This window comes from Chanos chanos, chromosome 13 (genome assembly GCF_902362185.1).
Source record: "Chanos chanos chromosome 13, fChaCha1.1, whole genome shotgun sequence".
NCBI lineage: Eukaryota > Metazoa > Chordata > Actinopteri > Gonorynchiformes > Chanidae > Chanos > Chanos chanos.
The window spans coordinates 17,196,362-17,216,622 of record NC_044507.1 but is presented as its reverse complement, the minus strand read 5'-3'; the positions used below and the strand labels follow the sequence as shown (position 1 = coordinate 17,216,622).

General features: G+C 42.1%; 1 protein-coding gene across 1 annotated transcript in view; it reads right to left on the bottom strand.

Annotated features, from left to right (window-relative positions):
• col5a3a (collagen, type V, alpha 3a) overlaps positions 1-15,485 on the bottom strand; it is a 43,720-nt gene extending 28,235 nt beyond the window's left edge. Inside the window, exons 1-4 of the mRNA XM_030790068.1 lie at positions 15,401-15,485; positions 6,905-7,072; positions 6,476-6,689; positions 5,686-5,848 (exon numbers count right to left, since the gene is read on the bottom strand). Coding sequence (XP_030645928.1) covers positions 5,686-5,848; positions 6,476-6,689; positions 6,905-7,072; positions 15,401-15,485 — 630 coding nt within the window. The remainder of the gene's footprint in view (positions 1-5,685; positions 5,849-6,475; positions 6,690-6,904; positions 7,073-15,400) is intronic.
• Between the last annotated feature and the right edge of the window lie 4,776 nt (positions 15,486-20,261).

Genomic DNA, 20,261 nt, shown 5'->3' with positions numbered 1-20,261 from the left:
TGGTATTGCAAAACTGGCATTTAAAAAAAAACAATGCCATCTTTTCACAAAGGATCAAAGTTTTTCAAGACACACATGCTCTAACTTGAGAGTTTTTCACAGGATGAATCATTTTTTTTTGCCACGAAATAAGTTCCTTAAAAACAGAAAAATATCAGTGCTTGTGCCTGCCTCTGAGATCTGTCAGTTAGAATTATTCATGTGTTCAAAAAACACCTTAAGTAGCCCTCTGTATATCCTGATTCCTCCTGCCCTTGAGGGCCAGACGGTGTAACACAAAAAGAGTCACCGAGACAAGTCTGCACTGCTACCATCCAAACGTAATCCCCACAACACATCTGCCAAGTCAGACAATGTCGGAAGACACAGCGCACACATACACAGACACCTCTAATTTCTCTGGAGAAAGGGTTTGTCAGAGGAAGATAAATGTATCTTTCATCATCTCAAAGTTTTAACACACACACACACACGCAAACACACACACACACACACACACACACACATAGACTGCCCCAGTGACTGTATCTACACATACACACACTTTCCGTCTTGCAGACATAGTCTTTAAAAATGCGTTGTGTCCCCTCCCTCAGCACCTAGCCAACATGTCATGCGGCTCCAGAGAGCCAGCCGCTGCCAGAAGAGGGATTATAAACGTTTGATTTCGGCTCCTGTCCCTAAACAGAGCGCTTGTGCCACAATCACCCAGATCAAAGGCAGATTTCAAACAGGCTCTGGCTCTGTGCCTGTCACTGCGACCAGAGGAAAGCACATGCAAGGAATTACTGTCTCCATTCCTGCCTTTGCCGCAGCTTCACATGGAATCTCTCCTATCAGCAAGTTTAATTGTGGGTAAACTGAAGTTGAGTATGAGTGGTTGTGAGTGCGTCTGTGTCTGGAGTCCTGGGGGTAGGCGACGGGGGGTGAAGGTGGAGGGGGGGGGGGTAATGTCTAAACCCCAGGCTTTGGTCTTTAAAACCCATATGACACAGCCACGGCGCAATACTGCATCACCATCTGGAATAATGTCACGCAGCGAAAGTCAGGCCACATTTCTGCCGCAAGAGATAAAATAAGGACTTCAGACCACCCGACCAATAACTGGTCAGACAGTCCATTGCAAACATGTTCATATTCTGCATAATAAAACTGGTACTCAATAGGGGCCTTCCACGTGACAACGTAACTAAAGTAACACTGTAACATTCACTGCGTCTCATCAGTCTCACTTCCACAGAAAAGCCTCGTTCATTAGTGTTGCATTCCTCCACTTTCACAATAATGAGTTCTTTCAACATGAAACAACTGGACAATCTGTGAGTCATCACACAGGCCTCTCCAGCTTTCCTGTGAATTCAAATCCAGAGGGTCACATTTTGACAAAACCAAAAGTTCACGCTTTTGTTTTTTGTAGACTACACGGCCAGTGAACATAAAGCTTGACAGAAACCATAGAGCTTCATACACAGCTTCAGGAATTCAGACTTAAAGAAATGCATTTTAACACGAGAATTCATCAGTAGCAAGATCTTCTCAAGCAACAATTCTCTGAACCCAAATATTTTCGCCATCACATCTGTCCGCCCACAATCTCAAGTCACGCTTGACAGCTGAGGAGTGCAGTCAGTGACCATGCCATCAGTTCTGCAGTCCTGCATTCTTTCAGAGGAAGCAAGGTTACTGGTTACTGGTTCATTTCAGTGGGGTTCTGCACACAAACACACCGCTGGACTTTATCTGAGCACTTAATGTTCCAAACACACCCAAACAACTGACAAAACAGTCATGGAGTAAATTCACACATGTGAAAGGTCAAACGTTTGTTTTAAACAGAGTGTGAGTGAGTGAATGTGTATGTGCGTGTGTGTGTGTGTGTGTGTGTGTGTGTGTGTGTGTGTGTGTATGTGTGGCACAATATTTCAGCACTGTCTCCAGATTTCTCCAGCTTTTTATCCATTTGTTCACAATCTGGAAGCAATAGAAGCATTACTTCTGACCACAAGTCCCAAGGCTCCCACGCTGGACTCCCACGCTGGGGGAACTGGGCCGGAACACAAGTCCCCGGATCCCTCCGGAACCGAGGCTTGGGAAAAGGCCTGAGAATGATCCGAACTCTCACCTCTCTCCTTGTACCAGCCTCACCCGGGTCAGCCTGTACTGACCCAGTTGCACATTAAATGAAAAGCATAAGGCTAAGAGGGGAATGGAAAGTCAACAGAGAGCACCATAGTAATTGAGGGGAATTAGTCATCAGATCCGAGACACTTACTCTACAGGAAAGACTGATAAAAACAGAAGGCTTTAGGGCGTGTTGCTAAGGGAAAAGCAGAGTGACTCAGATATCTTAATCACTAGGCAGAGGAGGTGATGTCTTTTAAAACAGGGTGAAAGGGTGCTGTTACCTGGAAAGAACATATAGTGAAGGAAAGTGCTGCGACTGAGGGCTGATTATAGACTGAGTGTGCAAAAGGAAACAGCTTTAAAAGAGTGAGGGTTAAGGTTGGGGGGGGGGCAGTCCCTGAAAAGGTATTTCAGATAAAAACCCAGTTGAAGGTTGAATTAATGACTGAGGGAGGGGCTTATGGAAGCAAAGTTATAGAGTGGGAGGAGTTACAGAGGTAAAGCTATTGCATGGGGAAAAAAGAGAGCAGGGGGAGTGTGTGAGAGAGAGTTAGGGAGTGTCTGTTAAAGAGAGAGAGAGAGAGAGAGAGAGAGAGAATGAGGAGGATGCGACGTGTGCTCCTGTAAAAACACATCTGGTTTGTGTGGTGAAAGCTAAAGGAGAGGCCTGAAGTGTGTCCATTAAGCTATTAAAATGATAATAGACTTTGCCTTCATGTGTTTCTGAGGGTTAATGTATGGTGGGCCCAAGAGGCCAGGAGGTTGAGGTAGTCTCCTAAGGGAAGAGGGGCGTCCCTGAACCAAGTGAGCCAGACAAAAGCCCTGAGGACACAGTGATAGATAAGCTTTCTGTTCTCCTCTCCATTTAACTTACAGCCGCAGCACGAGCAAGAGCAGAGATGTACAACAGGATTAGCAACAGAGGTTAACTCAGTCCACCAATTTGGTTTTATATATACACACACAAGTATGTAAACACACACACACACTTATACACACACACACACACACACACACGGACATGCACACACACACACACACACGCACACGCACACGCACACGCACACACATACACACACGCACACACACACATATGGTATGCAGGTAAATAATATACCTTAGAGTGTGAGTCCAAATATTCATGTGAATACAACTGGAGCCTGATGTGGTTTCAACCAAAAATGATCCAAGCAGATTTTTTTTTTTTTTTTTTTTGCAATTTTCAGGTCTAAACAGCCGGACATGTGAGAATGTTTAAAGCATTTGTTAACTTACGCTGTCTACAACGACAATGCGAGAGCATTGCGAAAATCCCTGAAGCTTGTGCCATGCATTAGTGGATTGAAACTTTAAAAGCAGTGACTCTCTTGTTGTTTGTATCAACCTCAAATTAGTCAAAGTTGGAAAAGCTAATATTTGGCTTGACTTGACTCACAAGGCACCCCCCCCCACCATCACCCCCACCACCAAACTTAGTTGTGTTTCTACCATTTAAAACACACAACAATGACAAATCGACTGTTCTCTCAAACATACTGATCTTAATATGCAGAGACACACCGGCATTAAATGATATAACCCAAATGAGTATAGTCCCAAAATGAGTTTGTTTACTTAAAGAGTGTTTGAGAGCTGTAACAAACTTCAGCCTCATCAAATACCTGACCTTTGACCTCTCTGAATGGGGACAATGAGAACAAAAGCCCATGCCTGTGTTGCCATGGGGAAAACCACTGAGCAGAAATACCTTTGTTTAGAAACTCAATCACCTGTCATCATACTCTCTCACACTCCAGCTCACACCTTTCCAAGAGAGAAAAAAAAATCACACTGCGAAAAGCACGTCTAAGACTCTGCCTTAAGGATTGCACACAGTGCAACACAAATATTTGCCCACATGTGCAGCTTGTTCCCTAACCGACAACAATCACACACACACACACACACACACACACACACACACACACACACACACATACACACGCAGACACAGCTGTGGAAGGGGCTTATTTCCAGGTCCTCAGGAGCGATTGAAGTAATGGGCTCTAAACAGGTCTGAACAGCACCAGCGGTGCGCCTTTCCAACAGGGCCAAGACCCCAATTTCAGCAGCAGCAGCAGAAACAACCTCAAATCCACATCAATGGAACTCGTTCTGTTTCAGAAACTTTCAGAACAGTTCACTCCCCCTTAAAATGTGTGTCTAAAGACACCTCTTACGCTGTAAATCAAGACACATTCTTTAGCCAATCACATATTCTCACTTCGACCACTAACTTAAAGGAGAATGTCTATTTAATGACGGCACCTCTAAACGGATCTTCTAAATGAAGTTCTTCTTCATGCGTTTTCCCACAAATCTGGTTTTGTGACAAATGTTGTTTTTAAACAGCCCAGAAACAGTGGCACAGAAGCCTCAGAAATGAAACAATTCCTGTACACATGCTTAAGGTTAAGTTAGATTACTGACCAGCGACATTTTCATGCTTCCTCTGTGACAAATATTTCGTCCTTATGGAGGCATCTGGTTAGGAAAATGTTTTTTAAAAATGATCATAAATAAATAAATAAAATAAATAACACATTGGAATGCATCGCGAAGAGGGTAAACGAGGTAAAAATGAAGGTAAAGCGAGATATAAGCCAAACTTAATTTGAATGAAAGCTCTCTGCATAAGTGACATCACGATGCAGAAAGTGAACAGAACTGGAGAAAAGCAATATATGTTTAATTAACCTCGTTCCTAACAATGCACTACAGTCTCCCCTGGGGTATCGAGCCTGGAAAACAGCAAGCTTGAAAACGCTATCTGTTCATTCGGAAACCATGGTATGTAATTATCTGTCGCATCACAGGAGCGCAGTGCAATTACTAAGATGCCTATCATCTCAACAAGTCTTGGGAATGTGTGTTTATGAAAATGTCTCTCAGCACATTTACAGCTGTGACACAATTACATCAAACACACTCTGATTATTATACTACTATTTGGTGCCGATAGAGACTTTTTAAATATGCATCTGTTTTTGACAACATGCTGTCAGTTTAAATTCAAATCAGTGATTCCCAGCATATTCCAGTTACTGCTGATTTACCTAGGTGCTAGTTACTTCACTCTGTGAAATACTGAGACATCAAAAGGTTTTATTTACATTGCAGAAGTCACTATATATGCAGGCACTGTATATATTATATAAATCCACATCATCAAATTCATACATATTTCCTCAAAAAAAATTTGTAGCTTCTTTGTAGTTTATGAACCTGCTACAAAGCATATCTGTGTGTTGTCTTAGAAGATTGAAATATCAGTTATTTTCTGTCCTGTTAACGCTTATATTGGTACAGTCATTTGTGTGACAGAGCTGTTTTCAGATATTGACAGAACCAACTGCATTTCTGCCGATGGACGTGGATTCTACAAACGCCGTGACGGCCCAAAATATAACTCTTTAAACATAGTTAATATAACACTTTTGAATTTATTGTGTGCAAACTTGTTTGGGAAATGTGTAATATATTTGAACAGGTGTGACCTCCAAGTTATCTTATGTCCCTTACCTCAAACACCTCCTCATCGAGCAGCCGAGTTCCAAACACGGTGACGCCCTCTGTGCTGACCATCGGGTTGTCCCCGCGCATCAGCTCCAGAGTTTGCACCTTCTGACAGTCCAGGTAGAGGGTGACAGACTTTCCCTTCACGGCGTACGCTATCCTGTGCCATCTGGGGAGACATGCAGTGCTAAGGTCAGACAAGGTCATAACAATCACAATTTACAATTCAGCATTTGGCAGACGCTTTTAGCCAGAGCGACTTACAATCAGTGCATCGTACGTGATAAAGCATTTACATCACATTACAAGTACGGGAGAAAAAAGGCTACCTGACGCTAAACAGCAATGCTGTATATACTGTGCATCTGGATGATTTTTAATGACCTGATGAAGTTGTCTTTGGTAGAGCTAGCTGGCACTGTGAAAGGCTCCTCAGCTCTGACAGTCTTGTTTGCATGTCAAAAAAAACTGAGAATTCAGGTCATGTGAAGTTTAAACATCTCTGATGTGGAAAGTCTAACTCACATTCACTCTTTAACAATGGAGATGGGAAACTCAGGTGACACAGCGAACTAAGAATCTGTCTTTAGACCCTCTTCAGAGTGTTGACTGACTAATGGAAGAGTGAACTAAGCACACTGCACTGTCTGTGTGGTTAGGAATGTGTGAGCTACTGTTTTCTCAATGCAATGACATGTCACAGTGTACACAGAAGAATCTCTCCATGAGGTAAGAGTGTAGTGAGGAAACACTTCTTGGTTAGAGCGGGCTTTGAAAATCAGGAAGGTTCACTCACTTTCCATCGGCCAGGTTGATCTTCTTAAAGATGGGGTAAAGGTCAGGAGTGGGCTGACCTTTGTGATCTTCATAGAGGAAGACGGGTGATCGACCCATCTCCAGGCCCAGCTGCTGCACGCCTTGTTCATCGTATACGGACAGCAGGAAGAACTGCGTGCCTTTTTTTGCCCTCACCGTCGTCATCAGAGAGAAGTCCTCAGGGAAAGCAGAGTCTGCAAGGAGATGACTGCTATAAAACGTTTTAACACGCCGTGTCCATAAACCTTTTCTAATAGTATGCATCTCTAGAACACATTCAACACTCTTCACCTGAATCAAGCTCATTAAACTTCATTTAATGAGAAACCGACCTCCTCAAAAGACAATTTACTTAGTAACACAAACGCAAATTGAATGCAGGAATGTGTAGTATTGTTTAAATCCAAACCTGGGAAGAGTTGTTTGGTTGGTGCACTGAGTTGAATCTTCTTATCTATGCTATAGGCCATGTCCGTCTCCTCCGTGTCTTTCCGTTGGGCGCACAGACCGGCCTCCATCGATACACCTTCCATGTTATCGGACAGCTCCAAAACCCGCAGGACATCGATCAGTTTGGCTGAGTTTGGCGCAGAGAAAGTGTGAAACATGAGGGTCACATTTCCAATGCAGGACATCAGTGTTAAAGTCTTTATTGAGAAATCTACATCCAAGACAATCTTTAATTCTTCATGGACTCTCATGAGTCAGAGAGTGATACGTTTTTCCGATCCCTTAAATAATTAAAAAAGCATTGATCTGCAATGTTCGTATTCACGTGAGAACTGAAGTCCCTGGACTTGCTCTCTCGTGTGCAGCACTCTACTCTATGTAAGTTCCTAAGAGAGCAGGCAAGGTTCAAGCTTGTCTGAAGTTCTTTTTTGGCTGATCTCAGACCAGCTCAGAGATGCAGTGGGGACTATAGTGTGTGTAGAGTCCTAGCTCTGAGGGACTGACACATGCAACAGTGGGCATGGTTATAGGACAGTCTTTATTACAAAGTCTGTCCTGCAGGTTCACAGTTCCACACCTGGCAGCTGACACCTGTCTGTAGCCCTTGTTTAGTGAGGAAGCTGTTCCATCCGCTCCTGGTAAGTTTCACTGGGCTCTATAACGTTTTATTGGATTGCAAAACAAGCTCCATGGAAAAGCTGTAAGAAAACTTTTTGAAAAGGGAAATTTAGGATTTGGGGACCAACCATATCCATGTGCTGCTACATTTACCAGCGTGCACTCCCTGAATGACACTCCGTCTATCATGACCATGTTCTTACCACAACAGAAGGCTTTTAAAGAAAACCTAACTGGACAACTTTAAACTGAAAATTTACACAGCCTGTGGCATTTTGCGATTCAGACGAGAATCCTAAAATTTAGACTGCATCCCACCCCCCCACCCCGCCTCTGCTAATTAAACATGTGGGGGAGAGCCAAGCCAACCAACCTATGCCAACCCACTGTTTGCTGAAAAACACAGCTACGTTTTATGGCATTATTTATTTGCTGAGCAGATGCCTTTTATTCAGGGCTGTTCAGCTCTCACACATACAAAAAGACACAAGGCATGGTAACAGACTTGTAAATAGGGAGAGCTCTGAATAAAAGCCAGACTGAAGCACAATGGAAAACATCAGGTACTGATTTAAAAGTACTTCAGACAGTGCTGACTGAATTCAACGTCGATACTCACTATTAAGAAAAAAAAAATCCTTGTGTAAAATGAATAATTACAGGAGTGCTCCTTCCAAACAGAACTATCATGCCAACACCCATAATCTTTCAAACATATGTTAAAACACACACGGTCCCACACACATACAGTTCAGATCTGCAGGTTTATATTTACACTTCATTTCAACCAAAACAAATATTTCCAAAAAATGAACAAACAGCGTGTCATGCATCAGAAAACGGGTGAAATTTGGATTTCCTTTGAAATACACCAGACATTCTCTCTCGCTCTCTCTCTGTCACCCTCTGTCTCTCTGTCTCTCTCTCTCACTAAAGCAAACAAGCATTGGTATTGAAAAGTCAGAGGGCCCTTGTAATCGGAGGCTTCATGGGCTTGATTAAGGAAGAACATTAGATGGCTACAAATGAAGTACCTGATAGGACTATGTTAACTCAGTTACATCTGATCCAATAAAAGCCTATCCAATCACACCTAAAATTTCACCAATGCAAACCTGACTTTGCCTATTTTAACCTCAAAGTCACAGAACATTGCAATAAACCAGTTATAGTACTGCATTAAAATTCGCACGAAGAAGAGACGTGAGATAGGCCCGCTAGCTGCAACATATCAGAGGTAACTGGTACTAAGACAGACAGCACCAACTAGCATGCTGATGTTAAACATCTGACCCCTAACCTGAACACATTCACAGTAGAGCACCAATAGTGGGCCGGAAGGCTGGGAACAATAATGCTCTTTCCACAGAAGAAGAAGAATTTCACATTAGTTCTCAAAGACACTCACAAATACTCAACAGGTTTGGTCTCTCTCACACACACACACACACACACACACACACACCTTGTATGCTAGATTCTGGAGAATTCCCTTGACTTCCATTACAGGTAAAGACTTAAAGTCTAACCCTATCCCTAGCCCTAACACTAACCCTAATGGAAGAACACTTTCACTCCTATGTTTTAGCAATATCAGCACCAGCTTCAGCAACAAGCACTTTTTCTTTTACCTGTGGGGACTATGATTTTGATTCAAGTTTGACAGTAGAATAGTGGGCTTTCAGTAAAATATCTACTTAAGGTACCAAAAACATCTATGAACACACACACACACACACTGTTTTGCTAAAACCAGATATCAATATGAGAACGATTTCATGCATTATTTAAGGTAACTACTAGAAAATTCTTCAAATAGATTTAAAAGGCTCTTCGGCTGTCCAAAAAGTGACTATTACAAGCGTATGGTGCAGAAAACAACATTCTAACATATTGCTTATTTGTTCTGAATACTTTATGAAAAACAGAAAATGTAAAAAATTAGCCATGCGAGAGAACATGAAAGGGGCTAAATATGTTTCTAAAGCCACAGTTTGGGAAAATAACCGGCTCCATCCATTTTAGGAATTAGAACGGAGAAATAAAACCATGTCCTAAAAGACTCCTCATACCACCAAACAGAGACAAATCAAACAAAACCAAGTCGATGCTCAGCAGGGGCATTTACACAAGCCCAGAGAACAGTCCCTCCCTCAGCGTCATAAAGATGCCTCACGTCGTTGGCAAGGCGCCATGCGAACAAAACTCTGGAGATATCCCAGAATCCACAGTGACAAAAAAATCCATTACATTTACATGACTGCGGGGCCAGCAAAACGAAACACCTGAGTCAAAAATTCCTTATCTCACCAATCAAGAGTCTCTCACCTGAGAGGCACAACGACCTGTGTATGTTTTTATATCATACACCCCCCCATCCCCCAACCCCCGAGAGAAAGGCACCTGTAGTCTCCTTTATCTCTGTTTCATCTCAACACCTCACTTTTAAACAGTTATGTCAAATTATGCACATCACCTCCAGACTGGATTACCTAACTCTGTCATATCGCAACCGTGCCTCCTCCACCTGTCTGGGTATGTCCTTCCTCCCTCTCTCTCTCTCTCTCTCTCTCTCTCCCTCTCTCTCTCTCTCTCTCTCTCTCTCCCTCCAGTCAGTTCAGTCTGGGCTGTTAAGTAGATGCACACTTCCATCCAAAATCACCTTAAATAACCGCAGATGCTCAGATCAAAGCCTGATGAAGCTACACTGAGCAACATCCCCATACTTGTCTTTTTCGTCTGACGTGTTGTGTGAAATTCTTATAACAGTAACGATACATATGAATAAAAAAAAAAAAAAAAGATTGATTTTCTTAACAGTATTTTTTTTTAACAAGCTGCTCTTCGTGTTTTCATCTGGTCCCCATTGGAATTCTGTTCTACTTGTCATTCATTGTCTCTGGCAAAAACTCCTCTTCCCTCAACCACACAGGCTGCCACAAAGAGAAAATAAACAATCTTCTCTCTCACCAGCGAAAACAATTATCTGACCCTGTAGCCATGTGGCATCATATCTGTATCCTCATGTATATACAGTCTTTGATTTCCAAATCATTTGCCAGGACTCCTGGCTTTTACTATGTTGTTATGGCCCCTTTCTTGCAGCTTCTGTTTTGTTGTAAATTAAAACATGGTTAAAAAAAAAATCATTAAGGAAAAAAAGTCATTACAGATTCTCTATGGTTGACTAAAATTTCACAGCTGCAGACACCACTTAAGCCAGGACTTATCCCCTCTGTAATATTGAAGCACTGCTATGCGGAAGAATTCTAAATGTGACATTGTTTGCATATGGGTGGGTGTGTGTGTGTGTGTGTGTGTGTGTGTGTGTGTTTGAGATGATACACTGCTATTTGCCTACATTAAAAATGCACTCATTACTCATTGTGCTTGTTTTACTTCCCATACTGAGCTTGTTGTCTTGTTCGTTGTGTTGTTGTTTTTTTTTTAATGTAGGGGTCTTTTGAGATATAAATCTCTACACAAAAAGATATGGAAACCGGACACTCCCTCTAATATAATTCACTGGCCACATATACTCCAACAGCTTATTGCTCCTGACCGCAGGAACAATTCCCACACTGTTAAAGTCCTGCTGAAGCCACAGACGCTCTGCGCACATGCTTCATGCCACGCCCGATTCCATGGGGAGGTCCTCACAGTGTAAACTCTCAAACTGTTTCATCTTCATCTTCATTGGCTTCACAAATCAATTCAATGGAAACAAAACTTGAAGGGGGACTGAAATCTCCAGGGGTGGAAAAAAAGTGAGCCTTAGTCCACGTCTTCACCGTGTTCCGTCTCTAGGGTCAGGCTTGATTTAATGAAATTACCCTGCTCCTGACCTCTGACCTTGTGGAGCTCAGGGTAAAGTTCAGTGGATAGCAGGGGCAGTGAACCAAGGACAGAGGAGACAATAGGAGAAAGACACTCCCCCAAAATGCAAAAAAAAGAAAAATCCCCCCACAGATGAACACCCTGCAGTCCTCTACTTTATCATATAGACACTCAGACTAGAAGACTGATATTGGACAGACCTGGATATAAACTTTATACAAACTACTATGTGCCACAAATGTTTAATGCTCCAACTGCTCTTTGTCAAAGTCCACACACTGCTATTAGTCAGTGTCTCAGTGTACAGACAGAGGATGGCTATATATTCTCTGTTTTGTATCTCTTCTCTTTTTCAACTCCTTCTTCCATGAAGGCATCCAAAAATGCTCCCCTTACCTATGCCCAGTAGAAAAGTTGAGGAGGAGAGGTACAGAACAGGTAACGCGCTCCATGGAAACAGAGAATGTAATGGAACAAAGGAATATCTCGTATTGGCACAACCTGAGTTAAGAATCTTCAAAGTTCTGCCGATTGAGCTTAAGGGCTGAATCTGTTTTGATTTAACACTTAAAATTTGGGAGCCGTTCAAACCAGTGGTTAAATGTATGAGACAGCCCGGAATCTTCTTCCCCACTCCGCCAAATTCACTTACATGGGCGCCACGCTTCAGTGGGTTGTGGTGTCTGGAGATGACCAATAAACTCTCAGACCACTAGCCTATTAACATGAAATTTGTAACTTTCTACTCATCTTAAAGGGCCTGGTATTGAATCTCTGACACAACAAACCTTTCATTTGGCTAATTCCTTTTCCTGCACTAGCGACTGAGTGACCTTTGCCACATTCAAACAGCAGTATGTGTGCCAGCAGGCAGTGGACCAGGATGTATGGCCACTGTCTGTTCTCATGTGAGCCAAAAGAAACTGCTGTGTGTCCTGCCTGTAGACGCAGGGCTGGGAATTGGGCATTACCCTACATTACACATCATTCTCACATTCTTCTGTCTGAAAAGTTTGCTCTGTCCGTGTTTGCTCACTACACCAGAGTCAGACTGTCCCACTGCTGCTGGGCCCATGGAGGAAACACCTGCCCCCCCCCCCCCCCCCCCCCCCCCAGCCCCCACTGTCCGCTAACGACCCTTGTCCCACTCACCCAGCCACCAGCACAACAGCTCACGTGTGCTTTTCTGGCATTGATAGCAAGGTCTGTATTATAAGTATTTACCAATGTATTAGTCTTTTGTACTCTTACATATAATCTAAATTCAAGTTCCATTTGCCCCATGGTATATGAAGTGCCATTCTGCATTTAACACAGTGTGAGTGGTGTGCTTATTGACCAAAGTACACTGGCTTTGCTTCTCCTGAAAAGCAGTGTGGGACTAACAGACAACTAGCTCCTGGGATGAAGTCTGAGGGCTTACATTTCTGTGTTGTTCAGCTTGAGCCTGGAAAGAGTTTGGGAATTCCTCTGCAAACCATCTATTATGGATGCATGCAATGACAAGACATCGTTATTGTCAATGGCCAGACTCACACCCTGCAGGGCAAGAGGTTTATTAATGTGTGTCTCTGTGAGTAATGAGAGCTTGGATTAAAAACTCCCCTATAGATATAGTGCCAACGATCAAAAAATCAGTACCGAGAGTGAGGGAGATGAGCAGAAACCATTTGAACCAGTAAAGCGAAGTGGAGAGGGAGAATGTTTCTGGTGACCAGATGTTTGTATTGTAGCTGGGTGTATAGTAGATCTGAAGCATGGTCCTTCTTTAAAAAAAAAGTTATCAACACATACAGTATGCTTGGGGAATTCCTCACAGTTACAAAAGAAGATTGATAGCCAAACTCCCTAACAGCAGGGGAGACTTGTCTGTTTTAAGAGGGGGAAAAGTCTTTATGCATGAAATTTTTCCATTTAGTAGTTCTTTTCTGTGACTCAGGCCAAAAGCTCTCTTCCTCATCAACCTCTTCTTCCCCTCTGTTCCCATCCACATTCATTTGTTTGCTATATTCGTCCCTTATTTGTAGTTGGATCAAAAGGAGGGAAACAAGCTTTGCTGCTCTCCAGTGGAAGTCTGCAGGAGCAGTAGGATCAGAGGGAAGTTGGAGAGGGGACCACACGTGTGAATTCTCTCTCTGTTCACAGCCGGGGGGCAAATGTAAATCTGACTTCATCATTTGAAATAAAAACAAACCACTCCTCCTTTTGCACAGAGCCTTTGAAGAGAAAAAAAGAGCAGCAGATTGGAAAAAAAAACGTGAAACGAAAGAGGGACGGAAGAGGGACATACACAGGAATGTCTTTCTTCTCCACGTCAAAACACGACAGTGAACTGTGTTGTCTCAGACTTCAACGTGAACACATGCGGCGCGTACTCCGATGTTCTCTAACAAAAGAACTGACACCCAAACCCCAACGCATTAAACCTCACCCTGAGTTACAGCCCTCGTACTAATCATATCTCTTTATCTGGCTGATATTACAGCAACATCAAGCATCTACATTTTAACCCAATGCTGTAGATCTCTGCTTCAGCAAAAGAGCGACTCCCACAAGTGATGAATGAGATAGGTAGTCTGATAACTGGTCAACATTTCATTAACTTGTACCAAGTGGATTGACTTCTACCATTTTAATGAGCATATTTAACTTGTAAGACACTCCTGAGCATAGATATAGGCTACTGCATTATACATATGGAGATGAGATGAGACTCAGATGAATTTTATCTGTCGGGACAAGTCACAGTGCCTAATTGAAATGCAGATGTGAGCACCTGCAGTGAGACCAGAGTGCTGTTCAGAAACAGTTCACGAGGTAAAATTCAGTGGTTACACAAGACATTTCAGCATCACATCCCAGGTGCAGAGGTTCATCTGGGGGTCTTTAACAGTAATGGTTATGCTTGGTGGCCTAGGACAACAAGCAGACATGCATTCAAGTGGTAGCAGATATAAAACTGATAACTGAAGCAGCAAAACTGGTACACTGATAGAACTGAAACAGAAAAAAAGTCCATCCACTCATAAGATCCACGTTTTTACAGAGACAACCACTGTAAAAAAAAAAAAAATACCATGGCCAGTTCTTTATTTTAAAGGAGATCTTCATGGAATATAGGCACATAAATTTAATTCACCTCATAATATGTGGAACATGAAATAACGGTCAAACTGCGTTTCAGAGGAGAGTAAAGCTATGTGGCGACACCGGAGTTCATGTAAGGAATTTTAATCTACTCGAGTTGGTCAACGATTGCCCATTCACCTATTTCTCAAGCCAACGTTAAACCGTTTCACACCAAACCGACACGGGTCGCGAGCACACAGCAACATGACATCACAGTCTGCTTCTGTGTATGGAAGCGAGATCACATAGTTTGAACGAGTGCTGCTGTTTGCTGTTAATAAGACAAATAGTTTCAGATGCTTTCTCTAAGACAGGCTAATTAGATGATATTTATGACGCCGTCGAAATCAGTGTGTTATGAAAAAAAAAAAAACATGCACATGCAGCCAGCTTGAATATCAATTGCAAGCTTTCGCAGATTTTTTTTTCCCAGAGACAGTACAAAATCTCTCTAGAATGACAAAACATGAGACAGTTAAATCTCAAATCTGTCATTACTCTTCATCCCTCCAGGCGAATTAATGCCTGGCCCCCAGACTAATCCCATCCCCAAGCAACCCAGTCAACAAGTTCAAACCAGCAGTATGAATAACCAACAACATAGGAAAATGTTTTACAAAGCAATGCTATCCTATAAAGGATTATGGAAAGGGGAAAATAAATATATTATAATGTAGTTAAGATGCGTTTCTGAGCAACTCATTGACTGAATACATTTTCGCACAGAGTTTGCTGGCTTTCTGAAGAATCACGAACAAGTGCAAGTAGACCAAGGACAACGTTTGTAACGTGAAGGCACAACTATTAATGTGATTATATATTGGTGATATGACAGAGAGCCATAATACATGGATTATATTGAATACTTTACCCCCGTGTATAGTAGTCGTGTGCAGAATGATGAGGAGAACCAGCGATAATCTTCTACACGCTACAGACTCCTTTAAGCGATCCATCTTTTAGTGCAGAGACCCCTTTGCCTCCGCGTGATTGCCTTATAATAAAACCAAAAGACTATAAGTGGTGAAACCTTGAAGCCATGCGTGGGAAAGTGATGGAACCAGGGTAGAGTTCGTGCACACTCAGTCTGTAGTTTCACAACTAACTTGCAAAAGTTTTTTGGAGGGTCCTCTCTTCTTCACCCACTGAGTTCAGTCCCTCTAATTCAATTTCTCCCTCTCTCCCTCCCTAATTCTCTCCCCCCTCCCCTCCTCTCCCCTCCCATGAAACGGTGTCTCGCGACTTCGGGTAGAATGGATGAGAAACTGTGCCTCCAGAGGACACAGGTCATAAATTAGGCGGTCCTCTGAGGCGCGCGCATGTTTAAAACTGAACAATTTCCTACTAAATCCGTTGACAAATGCTCACTCTCTGAATCAAATCTTTCAAACCACACACGTTTGTATTTACAAAATCATCTCGCAGTACATATATATCTGTCGCAGTTCTCTCGTAATATTAACATGTAGGACGTTTTCCCATTTTTCCCCCTCTTGGTGGCTATTTTAATGTTTTACATTATTTTATTTGCTCACATATTTGTGTCCCCCCTACGGAGAGCTAAGAAAAGGCTAAACTATGTGTCCAAACTTTGAACTTCACAACAATAGACGACCAGCACCTTCAGACGGTTCAAGGAGAGTGTTTCTGTAGTAAAATCAAAAGGGGTTATCTTTCGCGTCATCCTAGCTTCATACCTGCATTGTTGGTCTGTCCTTCTAGCACTCCCTCTAAGAGTATGACCTAGCTATCACCAGGGATCATCTCACTCAGAGCTCCTTAGAGAAAGACAAGGCAGGTGACAAACCTGGACTTGCTCAACTCAGCTCCACTTGTCCAAACTCAGCAGAATTGTTTTTTGAAATTGGAAACTGTTTTTTTTTTTCTTCCAACAAACACATGAATACTTCTCCTTGTCTTAGTCTTTGATCACATTTAGCGGAGAAATTCCCCCTGAAGGGCAGTTTAAATGCACATTGTGGGGAAACAGCAGAAGTCACCTGTCTAGCTACGAAATCTTATGAAAAAAAAAATAGGAAAATCCCTGCTCCATGAAGTACGTCATTTTTTTAAAAAAAAATTTTCCCTAACACGTTCTGAATAACTGGGGGTGGAAGTTTACATGGGGTCAGGGAGGGCCATTGAGTTCTGTATCATCACAGTAACTCCTTACTGAAAGATCACTTGGGATTCACAGTCTTGCCAGAGCCCTAAAAGACATGCAAGACGTTGAGACTTGTAAGAAGACAAGGCGTGCTCTCCGCTCTCCTTTAATTGGCAAATTAACGAAGCTGACACCATTACAACACCAAGCCATGACAAGCCTTTGTTGATGCTCCAGGAAGTTTTCTTTTGGACAGAGAGACGTCCAAAAAAACAGAATGAAGTAAATGTGCCTCTGACAGTCTCCTCCCAAGGGGAGTGCCAAGAGAGAGCTCCCCTAACCACAGTAGGGGAAAAAGTAAGACATCCCATCAAATCTCACAATCCCTCTTTTTATCTATTCATCCCTCATAAGATGCCCCAAATTCCTCTCCCAAAACGGACATCCACATATGAACATAACTGAAGTTCAACAACGTCTTTTTTTTTTTCTTCTTCACAGAAAACATCCTGTGATCTGGACAAGGGCTTACAGACTATACTTCAAAACGCAGTATGAACATATTTAGATAATGAGAAAAAATGAATATTGGGGCTTTTTTTTTAAATAACTTACAAAGCATGCGACGATGTGTCTAACAAAGAAAGGAACTTGGTTGTTGTGTTGGTAAGCTGTCCCAAACCTCTGCTGTAAGGCGTGAGGGGGGATATGAGTGGGGAGTGATAAGAGAGGGGCCTCGAATGGGTGGGGGTGTGTGTGTGTGTGGGGGGGGGGGTGCGGGCCTCTAAAAAAGATCTTTTTACAGATTTAAGTTTATCCCCTAGATAAATAAAGGACTCCTTCACATTCATACAGACGAAAACATTCACTCACTCACACACACACACACGCACTCTCCCTAACTCCTGAGTTAAAGCTACATTCCTTACAGGTTTTAGCAGATAGTTACCAAGAGTGCAGTCAGGAGTCTGAGCGCTCTGTGAGAAATTCTTACAGAGATGTGTGTAAAGAGGTTTTAAAGTCCTTTACAGAGTCAAACTCTGGGCTCCGTCCTCAAACTGCGTTGCCGGATCGCCCCAACCTCTCTCCGCTCTCACCACACCAAGAGATTTCAGATCAGCTCTGTGGAACCCCAGGAGGCCATCTGCACTCATCCTTTCAGACACAGCACTGGGGCAGTTTCATTTCATCTTTTTATGCTCTCTTTGTCTCCTTACCCACTATGACGGGTTTTTTTTGTTTGTTTGTTTTGTTTTGTTTCTTTTTTGTTTTACCAGCAACACAATGTCTCCTCAGCATACTTTGTCAGGTGATTTTTTTTTTTGTGGAAACCACTCATTTATGAAAAACTGTTTCTATAAAGTCATTTCATGTGTATTACTGGACTTGGCACTGTGTTGTCCAGCAGTCCAACGAATAAAAGATAATGAGAACTCAGATGTGTTTTATTTATTCATAAAAGTTGAGATTAGACATCATGAAGCATTTCCTTAAAATTCCTTCAACCTTTCACAGCAGTCATGTCAGTCTTTTGAAAAATAATGAAATCAGATAATTTGCTCACGGCTCTAGAACCTCCACTCTATTCCGCCACACTCACTGCATTCTTAGATTCTCATTCTGATTCTAAGATTCCAGGGCTGATGTCAGATACAGGCAATCCTTCAGCGTCAATCCCTTAGAAATTTGGAGGTTTTGACACACATAAGAATAAATGGTTTGTGTCTGTGAATTGTGTGTCAAAACACCACACAGAATATCTTTTGTCGGATTAGAGAGATTGAGGTGTATAATGGAAAATCATCACATGAAACTTGTTCCCCTTTCAAACCATGTGGTTCAGATTATACTGCAAATAGAAACTGGGTGTTGAACAAAATACATCAACATATGTCACTCATAATGTAAAAGGGAGAAGGGTATAGTACCTTGTTTATGTGCAGTTGTGGCTGTGTTGTGGATTTTGTCTTTTTTTAACAGATCATTAAGAAATAAGACATTCTTTGTCTCCCTCATATGTTGAGACATTTACAAACATGAGGAATACCACCAATAAACTCCATCTGTGTTCTGACACAAACTGCAATGTGTTAAAAGTTGATAACATTTCCAGAAAGTCTTGCCTGACACAGAATAAATCTACCCCAGATGTGCGAGAATGAAGTGAAAAAAATATGTATATCCACCACCAAACACAGAGACGTTGAATCAAATAAACTGATTCAGTAGGAATCTCATAGTTCATCATAAACCAGACTCCATTATTTGGTTCACTTTTTACCACACATAAGTCATGGCGGTGATATTTTTATTTTCCCCCACTGGCAGCGAAGTCAGGCTATCAGCATCACTTATCTCCTCTCTATCTCCCTTGCGAGAGATCGGTTGAGTTAGCGTTGGCGAAGATCATAGACATCATCGTTTTATCTCACTGATAAGGGTGGAGGTTGATCATGAGCAAGAAGGTAATCTCTGTCATCATCTGACTAACTGAGAGAAGGTTCTGCGGCGAGCTATCTCCTCATTAATCAGACCGAGAGCTAATGATTCAAATGCTTTGGTCTGTGCTGGAAACTGGCTCCTTCCCCATTATTCTCCTCAGCGGTAGAACATGCCAGAACATGACGGAAGGCCCATCTGACGGACAAAAAAAGTATGCATCTGAAGTTTGGGAGTGATGAAGAGAAAGACTCTCTCAGTCTGCCAGAAAACATGATTTGTGAAGATTTTGAGGAGGAAAAATGTTTTACGCCGTTAATCATCTTTCAAAGAGTTCCTCCATGCCCAGAGATACCTCATTTGACAGAATTCCACTCTCAGATGCAGACTGAGCATCAGCACTTGCCTATGATGTCACTTGTCTATCGACTTTTTTTTTTTCAAATTCACTTCGCTCCTCTGCTTCCAGATAACATAGACCTGTGTCATTTGAAGTTCACTTTAAAAGTATCTGTTTAAAAGCAGTGATACAAAGACTATGCATTGTATCTTGAAAGGGACGACTGGGGCTTTGTAGGCGCCTTTTAGAGAAGATGGGATTTGAACGTCTGATGCGCTCATTCTAAAAAACAGGGCAATTACCATAAAAAGCATCAAGCTTCAGACTCTTCTAATTCAATTTGTATGCTGTTTTTCTTTCATATAATTTGATAGATGCTGTCAGAAACCACTTTTGGCAAATACAGACCTCTCAATCCTGAGACATCTCATTTTAAGGAGGAGGAGGGGAAAAAGAAAAGTTTGCTATGCTCTAATTAGAAACACACCGTGAAACTAATAATGATATAAGGCTAACAGAAACATAACAGGTTACACACAGTTGTATTCTTAAGAAACATCAAAGACAATGTTAATGTATAAATAGCTTAATAACTGCAGTTTATGGATAGTAAGGAATTCCAAAACGCATGTATGACATGAAAAGACGGAACGCTGAAATGTTTTATTTGTAAGATACTGTAATTTAATGTCATTTCTGTGAGCCGAGAAAACTGAGACATGAGACATGCTTTGGTTAGGAAATGCCACACGTAACATCTCTCCGCTGGTCCCAACTGTAAATGTATTTTCATATGTCAAAAGCAGGGCCTTTGAAGTGAAGTAGCCCACTCCCCTAACATATACGCAC